Source organism: Argiope bruennichi, chromosome 7 (genome assembly GCF_947563725.1).
Source record: "Argiope bruennichi chromosome 7, qqArgBrue1.1, whole genome shotgun sequence".
In the NCBI taxonomy this organism is placed as follows: domain Eukaryota; kingdom Metazoa; phylum Arthropoda; class Arachnida; order Araneae; family Araneidae; genus Argiope; species Argiope bruennichi.
The window spans coordinates 81628872-81641994 of NC_079157.1; the positions used below are offsets into that span (position 1 = coordinate 81628872).

At 33.6% G+C, this 13123-nt stretch overlaps 1 protein-coding gene across 2 annotated transcripts in view; it reads left to right on the forward strand.

The window, feature by feature from the left end:
- LOC129975624 (neurogenic locus Notch protein-like) overlaps positions 1-13123 on the forward strand; it is a 49157-nt gene that overhangs the window by 12681 nt on the left and 23353 nt on the right. For both annotated transcript variants that reach the window (XM_056088704.1, XM_056088705.1), the window contains 3 exons: positions 7347-7448; positions 8985-9083; positions 12116-12214. In XM_056088704.1, coding sequence (XP_055944679.1) covers positions 7347-7448; positions 8985-9083; positions 12116-12214 — 300 coding nt within the window. The remainder of the gene's footprint in view (positions 1-7346; positions 7449-8984; positions 9084-12115; positions 12215-13123) is intronic.

The window sequence follows — 13123 nt, forward strand, 5'->3', positions numbered from 1 at the left end:
AATAATATATTTGAAGAAGATTCTTCGTAGGCAAATTTAGGCAAAATAGGCAAATTATCTATGATAACTTTTTTGAATGCTAGAAAGGAGCACGTTTAATCTATTCATATAGTTTATGTATAGCTTACACGCATAATTTATACGTACAGCTTACATGCATAGTTCACACATATGACTTTCAATGGCCTTGAAATGACCATTAAAAGTCCATTGCACGAATTTGTATGAAATGTTTTGGTATTGGAAATACGAAAAAAAATGTTGATTTTTGAAAAAAATTATGTATTTACAGGATGGTTATAATTAAAGTTCGACTTTGAAATGGTCATAAAAGGAAAACTACTGGACCAAATGCTATCAAACTTGACAATTGATTAAAGAAAGTCATGGGAATTTCTTTTCTGCCAAAAAAAGTTCAAAAACTCACTATCAGGGAGGAAATGGCGCTGTATGCAATATTTTTAAGCAAAATATGGCATGGAGACACAGATTTAAAATGTGTTTAATCGTTTCTGAAATATGTTACAAAGCATGTTGTGTGTGTGTTACCTCAAAAGCACTGTTTATGGTGATAATCTAAACAATTTGGCGGAACTGAAAGATGCGAATGCACCGATGTGTGCGTAACATTCCTCCTGATATGCTAAGAGCTCCTGTTGAGAATGCAATAATGCGATTTAACTTGTTTTCAGAAAATGGTGGACACCGTATTGAATATATTTTGTAACACGTTTCAGAAACGATTAAACACATTTGAAACCGATTTCTTCATGTCGTATTTTGCTTAACAATATTGCATACAGCCTATTTCCACCCTTAGGAGTGAGGTTTTTTTTTTTTTTTTTTTTTTTTTTTTTGTGGAAAAGAAATTTACATGATCTTTTTTTAAACTATTACTAAGTTTGATAACATATGGTCGTCCAGTAGGTTACCTTTTATGACCATTTCAAGGTGAAACTTTAATTATAACCCCTCTGTATATTGCAGACTAAAGCCTATTTAATTTGGGTAAATTAAACTCGCCAAATTGAATCGTTAACTTTAATACGTTTTCCATCTATCATCTTAGCCTTTTCTGCTTCTCCACAATCATTTTTTTCCATTATTTTATTGTATGTTCTACCAAGTAAGTTAAGAATACTTAAAATGATTGAGTTGTTTGAGGATTCAGTGTGTTGTTGTATCATATTATAGCGTCTACTTCTTCTCAATCAATATATGCTCTAAAATAAACGGTAGAAGTTACTTTGAAAAAACGTTTTCTCACATCTCTAATCCAAGAGTTAATGCCTAAATATATTGTTAGAGAATCCTTCCGGAGTTCTTTCGCGGATTTGCTTGTCGAAAAGAAAGAGTCCTTTTGAAGAAAACAACGACGACATTTATTAAGCACGAAGACACTAATGCAAAGGCAACAAATATACAGCCTAGATGAATACAAGCAAAACACAGCAGCACTCTACAAAAACAGTAGCGCACAAGTAGTAATCAGTAGTCAAAACGGCCACAGCAGATAAACCGGCCAGACAGAATTTAGTAGAAAGAGGGAATCTGCAGACTTTCGTTCTAAGATCTCTCCAAACGTTTGCGATTCTCCACTGTCTCCTCTCTTTAGCTGTATACAACAGCCGACTCACTGCTGTACGACAGCCTGCTAGATACAACGCTAGCTCTTCGCTGGGCTGATCCAATTATTCTCCGTAGACTCTTTCCACGATTACGACTCGATTCACGACTGACTGCAGCTTGAGACTGCCGGTCTTTTATAGTCCCCGAGAGGCGCACAGAGCAGGTTCAGGAACCATCATACATACATCGGCTCCTATTGTCTTAGTCTCTAAATTTCTAAAAGTTTCCAGTACTATCTATTTTGTCACTAAAGTCACCAACCATCATTTTTACGGATCTCTAAAGAGCCAAATGCTTTATGAACCGAAATTTGAGGATTCTGAAATGTAGACAAGATAAGGGGGTGTAACTTCCCTGAAATATTTTCGTACAATGTAATAAATGTATTTTTTGTATTATGAATAGCATGCCAAAAGCAAACAACAGTTACGTAAGAGTCCAAGACTTACAATTTTTAGCAGACTATTAAAACACAATTACCAGAAAACGAAATTCGCACATTGTATGAACTTTTTAAAGCCGTTTGAATACACAATTTATCGTAGACCTACAATTATGTCCACATGATTACATACTAATTTCATTTGTTTAAGTCAGCGATTCTCAACCTATGGGGCGCGCCCCCCCAGGGGGGCGCGAGCACACAAGAGGGGGGGGGCGAGATATCCAAAAAAAGAAAATATTATTTTAAAAAATTCATTAACTGACTGAAAGGAAAGCACACATACACATTGAAAACAAAATACATTTCGACTAAACTTACATAATAAAAACATACTAAATTAAAAACTAATTTAATAATTATTAGTCACTTCCTTGGGGCTATCTTGCAGAGCAAAGTTTTTCGAAGGAAGGCTTAATATTAGAAATAGCTACTCTCAGTTCTGTTTTATATTTTGTCTTCAAAGGAGCCACAGCAAAAAATCCAGTTTCACAAAGGTAGGATGTTGAATGGTAATAGAATGTGAAATGCCCTTGTTTTTAGTGCAGAAAAATCATCCTTATTCCTGCCCAAAATTCAAATAGTGATCGTCTATAGTGACTAAATTGTCTTTTAGTTTCGCCACTTGTCGTGAAGTCTATGAATTTTTCTTCCTCATTAATTGAGAGTCCTTCGGGAGTCTTATGAAATGCATCCCTAACCCACTCGTAACTTGCTATCAGTTTGTCGTCAGCATGAAAATATTTTTTTAAAATTCTTTGCCACCATGGCTAAATGATTTCCAATGGTTTCAAAAACAACTTTTACATGTTCTTCTTTAGCCTTGTAAGTTTCAGTACAATCATCCACATTTGCAAACATTGTTAGGTTTTTTGCTTTAAATTTCTGCTCCACAATTCCAATTTTCTACAAAACACATTAACTTTATCATTCGTATCCAACATATATGTATTTGCACCTTGGAGTTGATGATTCAACTTATTTAATTTCTCGAATATGTCGACCAGCACCTCAATTTCATCACAAATAAACTATCGCGAAAATTCTCGGCCACCGGTGTATTTTCTTCTTCTAGGAAAATGGCGATTTCTTCTCTTAATTCATAAACAAGTTGCAAAAATTTCTCACGTGCTGACCATCTTGCCTCGCAATAAAACAGTAACGCTGAATGTATTGAACCCATGTCTTTACAAAGTGCGGAAAAGATCCTCAATTTCTGGGGACTCATTTTTATGTAATTTACTACGGTTACAACCGTAGTTAACACAATATTCAGACCAGGACTCATTTCTTTCGAAGCCAAAGCTTCTCTGTGGATCATGCACTGAGGTGATTTTTGTTTTACAAGTGCTTGTATACCTTGGAATCTTCCGGACATTGAACGAGCACCATCGTTGCGTATTTCGACGCAATTTTTCCATTCTATGTTTGCCTCGTTCATAAAATCATTTAAAATAGCAAATAATGCGAGCGCAGTTGTTTTGAGTTCTATTGATTTGCAGAAAAGTAGTTCTTCTACTACTGACATATTATCACAAATTCGAACATAGGCAATTAAATGAGCATCTTTATTACTATCTGTTGCTTCGTCAAGCTGTATTGAAAACAATATGTCACGCAACTTCGAGAAAAGCTTACACCGTACATCTTCAGCTATATCGCCAATTCGAAGAGCAGCAGCATCATTTGAAAGAGGTAGGGACTGCAATTGTTTTTAAAAATTGTCTCCAAACATAGTTTCTACAATCTCAATTGCTGCTGGTAAAATAAGCTCTTCACCAATGGTGTGAAGTTTTTTACATTTGGCTATTTTATATGAACTTTGTAAGATGCAATTAAAGTTTTTTTTATTCACAGACAAAGTTTCTTTAAAAAAGGATTTTTGCTTCATATATGATTTTAGTGTTTTAATTCGAAGAATTCTCTGAGTTTGTTGATGTACTCACTATGAAGCGTTTCCAGATGTCGTTTAAGTTTATTAGGTTTCATGCTGTCTGCGGCCAACATTTTTGAGCAAATGATACACAGGGGCCTTTCTTCTTCATTTACTTTCTTGAATATTTTCTTGATTTTATTTTCCTCGTCTGTGTATTTGTTGATGCTTGAATATCTCTAATGCTTGCTTACTTTCACTTAAAATTTATCCATGAGTCTGTATAAATCTGCTGCCGTGAATATTTAATATGGTGAATTGAATTAATACGAAAACATACATAACATTCGTGTGGATTCTCTTCCACAAACATTGTTTATTTTTTCTCTTGTGTTTAATCATGCTTCTGTTTTTTTTTAATTATTCAAAAAAATGTATTCCCAGTTTCTAAATTTAGCTCACCCCGTCTAAGTTAACTTTCATTAACGAATTTTTCTACTTTCATACTCTTTTAACTTTATCCCTCTGTTTGGCTTTCATTTCAAATACAATATTTAACTTTTCCCCGCTTTCATTCGCTTCATCTCTTCACCGCCCGCTTGTTCAAAATGCAAAATTGGTTGTTGCGTATTTCGAAAAGCGAACCAATGTTGGTTCGCTTTTACTCTTGTTTTGGCAGTGAGTTAAAAATAATTTAAAAACAGAATCCAAAATACTCAATTTACATTATTGTTGTATACATTTTATTGTAACCGGGGGGAGGCGATGAAAATTATGATTGAAAACTGGGCCGCGAATATTGAAAGGTTGAGAAACGCTGGTTTAAGTAATTGCATTTTTGACTTACTGTATTTACATGCTTTTGAAAGTACGTACCAGCAGATGTTCAATACCATGATGGATTTGGCTTCATATTTAATAGGTATCGCCATTTTGGATTGTAAAGAATGTGATCCAAATTTCATCCATCAGGCTCTTTTCGTTTTGTAATTATCGTCTTAGTGTGTTGCTACTGGCGATAGGCGAGGATCGAACTCGCAACCTTTGGGTTCGTAGCCGAGTAACAAGACCACTAGACAAAAGAAATTTCTCATGTCTCGTAGCTGTTATCTGGCTTATAAAGCGTCACCACATTACTCTCCCTTCAGTTCGTCGGAGATGAGACGAACGATTTTTTGTCCTGTTTTTGCTGTTATTAGTGGTGATATATTGGCTGTAGCGTCTTATCAATTTTTTTTTTTTTTTTTTGGCTGATTATTTATCAGCTTCATATTTTATTTATTGGCCGATTGTTTATCAGCTTCATTTTTTTTTTGGCTGATTATTTATCAGCTTTGATTTTATTTATTTCTGGTAGAGGGCGCTACAACAGTTGTATGAAGGTTTTTTGCGTATCACGTCATCGGGTCACCAATGTTGCTACTGGCGATAGGCGAGGATCGAACTCGCAACCTTTGGGTTCGTAGCCGAGTAACAAGACCACTAGACAAAAGAAATTTCTCATGTCTCGTAGCTGTTATCTGGCTTATAAAGCGTCACCACAAGTGTATATTGAGACAGCCGAACTTTGAATGAATTTTTTTCAACGGTCGATAGAAAGCTACAAATTTAGTGTAATGACCATATGCCGAATTTCACTCTTCAACAATCAAAGCATTTTTGGAATATCGCGTTCGTAGACAGACTGGTAAACATAATTCTAAAAATATATTCACTTTTTCGAACCCAGGTAGGTCTGAAATGGAGATTCCTGAAAATGCCGAGTTGAAATTAAATTTTTAAAGTCTGGATAGCTTTATTAAGACACATTCCAAGCATTTCGATAAATTATTGAGGGCTGTGAAATTGACATATTTTAATTTTGCTTACTCTTTACTCAGACACATTGATTCTGAGGGAACAGAACAATGTTTCACATATTTTGTTTTGAGAGAAAAAGTATACAGAAAGCAGAAAAATTAAAGTATAAAATAAAGTAAGAAAAATAAAGTATGCAGAAAGTATAAAGAATAAAAGTATGCAGAAAGTATAAAGAATAAAAGTATGCAGAAAGTATAAAGAATAAAAGTATGCAGAATGCATAAAAAATGCAGATTGATTTACAGAATGAACATGGTCTTGCGTATTTCTTCACTCATCCACAAAAGACCTCTAACCAAACGCCTGAACAACTTGATGGATATATTCAAAATTTTCAAGGTTATCAAAGCAATCGTGCTTAAAGAACATAAATTCTGCTTTCCACAATCAAAGTCCGGAATAATTTATTTCATTGATTTTTCCAATCACGCCTTTCTTCAAATATCCTATTTTTGGCACATATGTTGGTGAGTTTTCCTAGACGACAAGAACATCACCGCAAAGCAAATATACTTATATGTTATTGTTGTTGCTTATGACACTTATCATAGACAAGCCCGCTGATAAGGTCAAAGGATTTTATGCCTAGTTTTATTATCTCTTGTTTCAGTAGCGCCATCTAGGGCCATGAATATGTCTTAGACACTCATGCGCACAGACCTTTTCACGGGGCGGACTTCATTCATGCATCTCATTCACAAATCCTAATTTAGACCTGAATCAAGGAACGATCAGCTCTGTTCCAGTACTCGCAGTGGCACTGCCTAGACTTGGAGGACTTTGTCGCTACGACAGATTTATATGTGTACCAACAGTGATGTACACGGAGAGTCTTCAGCCTGCGGGGTTTAAGCTCTCAACCCAAGAAATGCGAATCCAACGTCCTACCAACCAAGCCATCTTCATCTTTCTTATTTGTTTTTCCAACAAATAAATTAAAAAATGAGCTTTCTTTTCATTAACGCTATGATAACTGAAAGTCCAGAAACTCCGGTTCAACGTAGCTACAGCGAGTGCTTCAGATACCAAAATACCTTCGAATACCCTTTTTTCCATTCATCATGATTGATTAAATACTCGAAGCACGTGGTTTTTTCGTCAGAGATGCTCAACGAAGAAGTTTACTGAGAATTCTCAAAAGATGTTTGAGTATACATTTAAATAACAGTCATAAGGTAAGAGGGAACCTCTCTTGTATATCAACCCCTTTTGAGAGGTATAGGGAATGTTTCTTATCTTTGAAAATAAAATTCGAACGTTCCAATATTCCGAAGTATATAAATTCAAATTATCTTACTATGTAAATTACTTTGAGGACTCCTCCGTTAGTAAAGTAGTTTTCCAAGCAACCATCAGAAATATCTTTCCACACTCAATTTAGTTATTAATTTTTGAACCAATACGTGACATTATGGATGAGCTTTTGGTTAAAGAGTTGTTTAATTAGAGTCGCAGACAAAAAAACAACAATATATATTATTCAATTGTTACCATATAATATTCATCAATTTATGATATTTCGTCATTAATACTTCTTCTTAGATTGTGACTGTGGAGTAGGAATTTGCAATCTGAATGAGAACAACAAAAAGAACTGCCTCTGTGGATCAGGACAAGCAAAACGAGAAAATGGAAAATGTTATGGTAAGATAAATAAATATCTACTTAAAATGTATATTATTATGGGAAAATAAGTCTTTTCATCTTCATGTCTTGGAATTTTTCTGTATAGTGATTTAGAGCTCATTGGCATGACAAGAATATTCTGGAAGAAGGTAAGAATCTCTCTATGCGTTATATGTATTTTTTTACCTAATTTTTCTAGCACTTTTGACACATGCCATCTTTGAAAGACAAAGCTGGAAACACAGTTCTTCCCTTGTTCCTTATATTTTAATGATTAAGATCAATTCATTTGTGCCACTGCTGAAATCATCAATATATGACGCTGCCCTAAGTTTGATTTGGAAATGTGGAGAAACTTTACATGGTATTCCAATAATTTCCAAACATACCTGCAAATATATCAGTGTGGTTGTTGCCACACATTTTGGTTGCTTTATTACATAACCTGAAACATTCAAGGTTAAAATTCTATAGATATAAATAATTGAATAATATGATGAATAAAAATCTGGAATAATTACCAAGGCTAATTAGATCAAGAATATAAAGTTTGTAATATACTTAGAAAGTTCTTTTGTGGTTGCCAAATAAATAATGAACAATATTACCAATATCTAATTGGTACTTATCTTAAAATATTATCTACTTGAATGTAAATATGAAGTAATGACTTCAATACAATAAAGAAAATATGACTTTTCTTCTGGGGTCAAACCGAAAGTACATAATAAGATTTTTAGACATTGGTATTAGCAATTGGTTGGTTTTCCGGTGATCGAAATTTAAAGACTATATTCAAATTTTACTTCAGTTTTTTTCCTTCCAATTATATCTGAATTCTATTTCAAACTTACACAAGGACCATTTTGTGATAGACTTTCAGATTTTCATTCATAATCGGATCGTGTCAAGAACTCAACAACAGATTCAATACGCTCTATATACACGGATGATTTATTCTCTTAATCACACCCCCGGGGGGCATCTCGAAATGAGAATGAGATGTTTCCGGCATGGTGGTTGGATCTCGCCACCCTGGAGGGTACACTAATAGGTGAGGGATCTGACTCCTCCCATCGATGATGGGACGTACTTTCTTCGGGGAGGGTTGTACCGTGGCCGGTGACGGCTCTTAGGACTCAACCACAGTTCCCGCCAATGTTGCTGCTGCGGTGGTCCGGTCATTCAGTTTTATGATTTAAATCCGTGTGCCTTCGTGGCGGGTCGGAGAGTTAGATGATTGACTTATTCTCTTAATCAAGGCTTGAATTCTGACTCTTCCTATTCCGAAGCCGAGGCCACCGTTCTATGAGAGAATCCTTTGCCTTTGTAATTTCCAGTCGTCATAGACCTATGGTTAGGATTGGCCTTTGAATTCATGATTCCCCAATCGTGAAACAAAAACTCAACCATTTGGCTGCACAGCCTCTATCATTAAGCCTAAAACAGAGTTTTAGGAATACGAACGTTTGAAAAATCTTGAATTTTATGATCTGCTTTCTAATTTTGTAACCTAATTTGTAAGCACATTTATGATAAACTTTTACGTTGCAGAATGCGACTGTGGTGTGTACGGAATATGTGAACTTCATGCGAGTGGTAAGAGATGCACTTGTGCTCCTTTAACACTTGAGTTAAACGGAAAATGCATTGGTATGTATATCACTTTCACTCAAAAAGTATGCATATGTCATCATGAAGAGATTTTAAACATAATTTGGAATTATATATTTTTGATTCTCAATGTATTCATTATATTAATCTATATAAAGATCTTTCTGATTATGTATGTAAAATGACTGGGTTGATTTTAACCAATATTTCCACACTTGTTAAGATAAAGAATTTTGAAACGTTGTTTCAAAATTCATAAAGGTACTTACATATTTAATAAGCTAGAATTTGTTTGGACTAAAGTTTTTCATTTTTCTACTGTTGATTTAAAGGAAATTATTTCCAGAAGAAATATTTTTAAAACATTAGCAAGCGCAAAATTTTACAATTTCAATGATATAAAATTCGTTTTTTGAACAATAAATTATTCGCCTGTTATTAATCTAAAAATATTTTATACGCATTAAAATGAATGCTAACTTTGAACTACTCTACCACTACTTCTTAAAATTTCTGTTTTATTTTAATGCATAGCAATTTAGCAAGCTTTTATTTATTTTAATATACTAATTTAATGATTTACCGGCCTAAAATTTGGTGTAAATATATCGTTTGAACTTAGGCAAGCAAAGATCTTGAGAGCTGATGAAACTGATGTTCAACAACAACAATTGCTTTAAACTGTGAAACTAATCACCCATTTTGACTTCTCTTTCTTACCGAAATTCGGAAGAAATTGTTCCGAAAAAGTTTAATCCTTCTTAAAATTCAAAATACATCTCTTACATTTACCACGATAGCGATTTCATTTTAGTATAATTTTTGTTTCAAATGTAGTTAATTCTTTAATTAATTTAACACGTGAATTAATAAAATTTAAAGATACGCCTTTGCTGGACATCATCAAGACTTTAAACCACTCTACAACTATTTTTAAAATCTCATTTCTTTTAATATAAGGAAAAAGGTTTAGTATATTGCAATATCTTTTACAAAAATAATTTCTACAAAAGTTAAAAATGTAACACATGAAAGAATTTTAATCCCTATCTAGGCCAAGTATATCAATTAGTATCATATTGTTACGAATCTGTGATGCGGCTTCCCAGCATAGTTGGTTTCATAGGGGGTCCCAGAGCTTGGCGACCATTTGGCGACTTTGGCGCCAAAATAGATTATACTCGAAACATTGAGAATTTTCCCGATCCGCCCAGTAGGAACGGAGATATGCCTCGAACGTTCCTGATTGGTTGAGAGGCTTCTAACCCCGCCTCCTAAGACCTATAAAAGGAGCTGCAGCTGCCGGGGAGGAGTGGTGAATTAAGGAGTCGTGAACCAGATCGGAGAGAGTAGTCGGAATCGATGTTAAAGAACTGGCCTTCCAGAGATAAGCGGAGCAGCGACGGAGTGAAGTTAGTGCTGAACTAAGCTGTGCGCTACTGTCTGCAGTAGAGTCTTGTTATATGCTGCTGTGTATGCTGTTGTTGCTGCACGTCTCGGCTGAAGATAATTGTCTTCTCTGCTGTATATAGTTGTCGCCTTTGTGCTGTCCTGTGTGTATTCGTGTAAATAAACGTCGTTGTTTCATTTTCTACTGCCGCCTGCTGATTGAGTGTTCTCCACAACATATAACTCCCACTATCCAAACGAACCCCGGAAATTTCGTAACAATATTAAAAATCATTTCTCTGATTACGTTTGAACAAAATAATAACTTTTGACTTTAAGTTTTAAATCATGAAAAGGATTTGATCCAATTGATGTCCTGCGTTTGTCGTTTATTAAATTTATTCTACCTGAAGTTTACCGAAGGGAGAACTAAATCCCCGTTGTGAAAGATGAAATAAACTAGAAATAGAAATAAAAAGATGAATAAACATAGATTATGTTCATAGCTTCTAGTAAATAATCCTTTAAGGAATTTTGATCACACAGACCTTTTCCTACATTTCTTCGGATAAGTCTTAGGCATTGACAGCTTATCATTGCTGATGATAGACCTTAACAATTTCTTAAAAAGGATGTACAGTTTTTTTTCTTTCTCTTTTCACGCTTTTGTTTTAGATTATCATATTTTAGTATTTTGAAAATCGTTTCTTCAGTTTGTAGAAAATGAAAATTTACATGATTTACATGAAATTTACATGATCTAGCATGCATGAGATTTACATGGCATGCTAGCTGCTAAAATAAGGCTACGAGATTACATTTATTTATCTTGTTTAAAGTAATATATTGTTATAAATCTGTAATTTTGTTACCCGGCACGAATAGTGTCATCCTGGAAAAACCGTTAAAACCTTTGTAAGATCTGTCCTGTGCGTGCTGAGCTTGGCGACCATTTGGCGGTTTGGTGATGACAGTGGCGACAAAATGGATCATACTGGAAAATTCGAGAAGTTTCACGATCCATCCAGTAGGAACCGAGATACACACAGAGACGTCCTGATTGGTCTGAAGATTCTAGCCCCAGAACTATAAAAGACGGTCACTCTGAAGCTGCGAAGAAGTCGTGTGTGAGAGGAGTCGGAGTCGCCGACAAGTAAAAGATTTTAGAGGATTAGACAGCAAGCAAGCTGCTGAACTAGCGATTAAATGCGCTGAGTTATTACAATTGAGTGGCGATATTTGTAGAAAAAAATTTCGTAACAATATTAATTTCCTATGTGACTTTGTCTACACAATTATATGAAGATATGTTATCTATTTCTGCTGAATTATAAACTATATTTCACAGAAACATATATATTATATTACTATTATATAATATATATATATATATATATATATATATATATATATATATAAGTAAATCTTTTTAAATTATGTCTCCGATGATAAAATTTACATAAGAGTTATTTATCGAACACGAAACATTTTTTTTCCCAAGATTAATGTTAAAATATGTTTTACTCAATATTGATGTATTTCTCCCATTTTTTTCAGTTTTATCATATTTAATACTTTAAAGATTAACATTACCAAAATTTTGAATTTTGATATCTTTGAAAATATGAAATCTTTCATTTTATTTTTAATACAAGATACATATAATTCTTATCATTTCATAGAATGCGATTGCGGTTCTCATGGTTTATGTCATTTTGAATATGGTAGAAAGAAATGCGTTTGCAGTCCTTATTCTGTCGAAATAGATGGAAAATGTGTTGGTAAGAAAGATTATTATCATTCTTTTATTTTCATAGATGGCGCAGAATCGCCTTAAGAAATTATTATTGAATTAATAAATTGGTATTGAATTGAATTAATAAATTGAAATTATTGAATTTAAAAATTTTTTTACTAAACGTACCAAGTATGAACTGTATCAATGTCTACATATAGAGACAATTCATTTATTTATTGTACATACAAACAATGTGAATCTAAAATTCTTAAAGAACAGCAGTTCATTTTCAGATGTATAAATGTATCCTTAAAAATTTAAATCATATTCAGAAGAAGAAAATTAAATTTCTTGAAATGATGTCTCATTATAAATCAGTCATATGCTATTATCTAAAACTTTTAGCATCTTATATAAAGGCGAACTTTTGCAATTAGAATTTTATCTTCAAAAATTTATAAAAATCTGAAACATAAAATATATAGCACAAGCGATTAAGTAAAAAATATCCCGTTACATAAATTATATTGCAAAAGATAGAGTCTACTAAGACCATATTTATCATATTTCTATGAATTTATTATTGTTATTGTATTAAAAGAGGATGTGATACTGTGATTAAAAAGTATCCGAAATCCTTCGTTTAAGATATATCTGTGGTTTACATCGTCTGCAAATTTTAATCAAGCATTTTCACGATTTCTATGAACATCTGCTGAAAGTAAGTAATTTTATTTTTTTCATTTTATCATCTGAAAATATATTTGCCCCTAAAGAGATCACCTTGTTTATTTTCCGAAATTTATTACTGGGTAAAGACCAGTAATAAATTGCCTCTCATACTTTCCAATGAAGTTCGTAATCATTTGAAAATGGCGATCTTTAGTAAGTCCAGAAATGCCGTGCATGTGACACGGATGAATGCCAGTTACGAAATATAGATCTTAAGAAT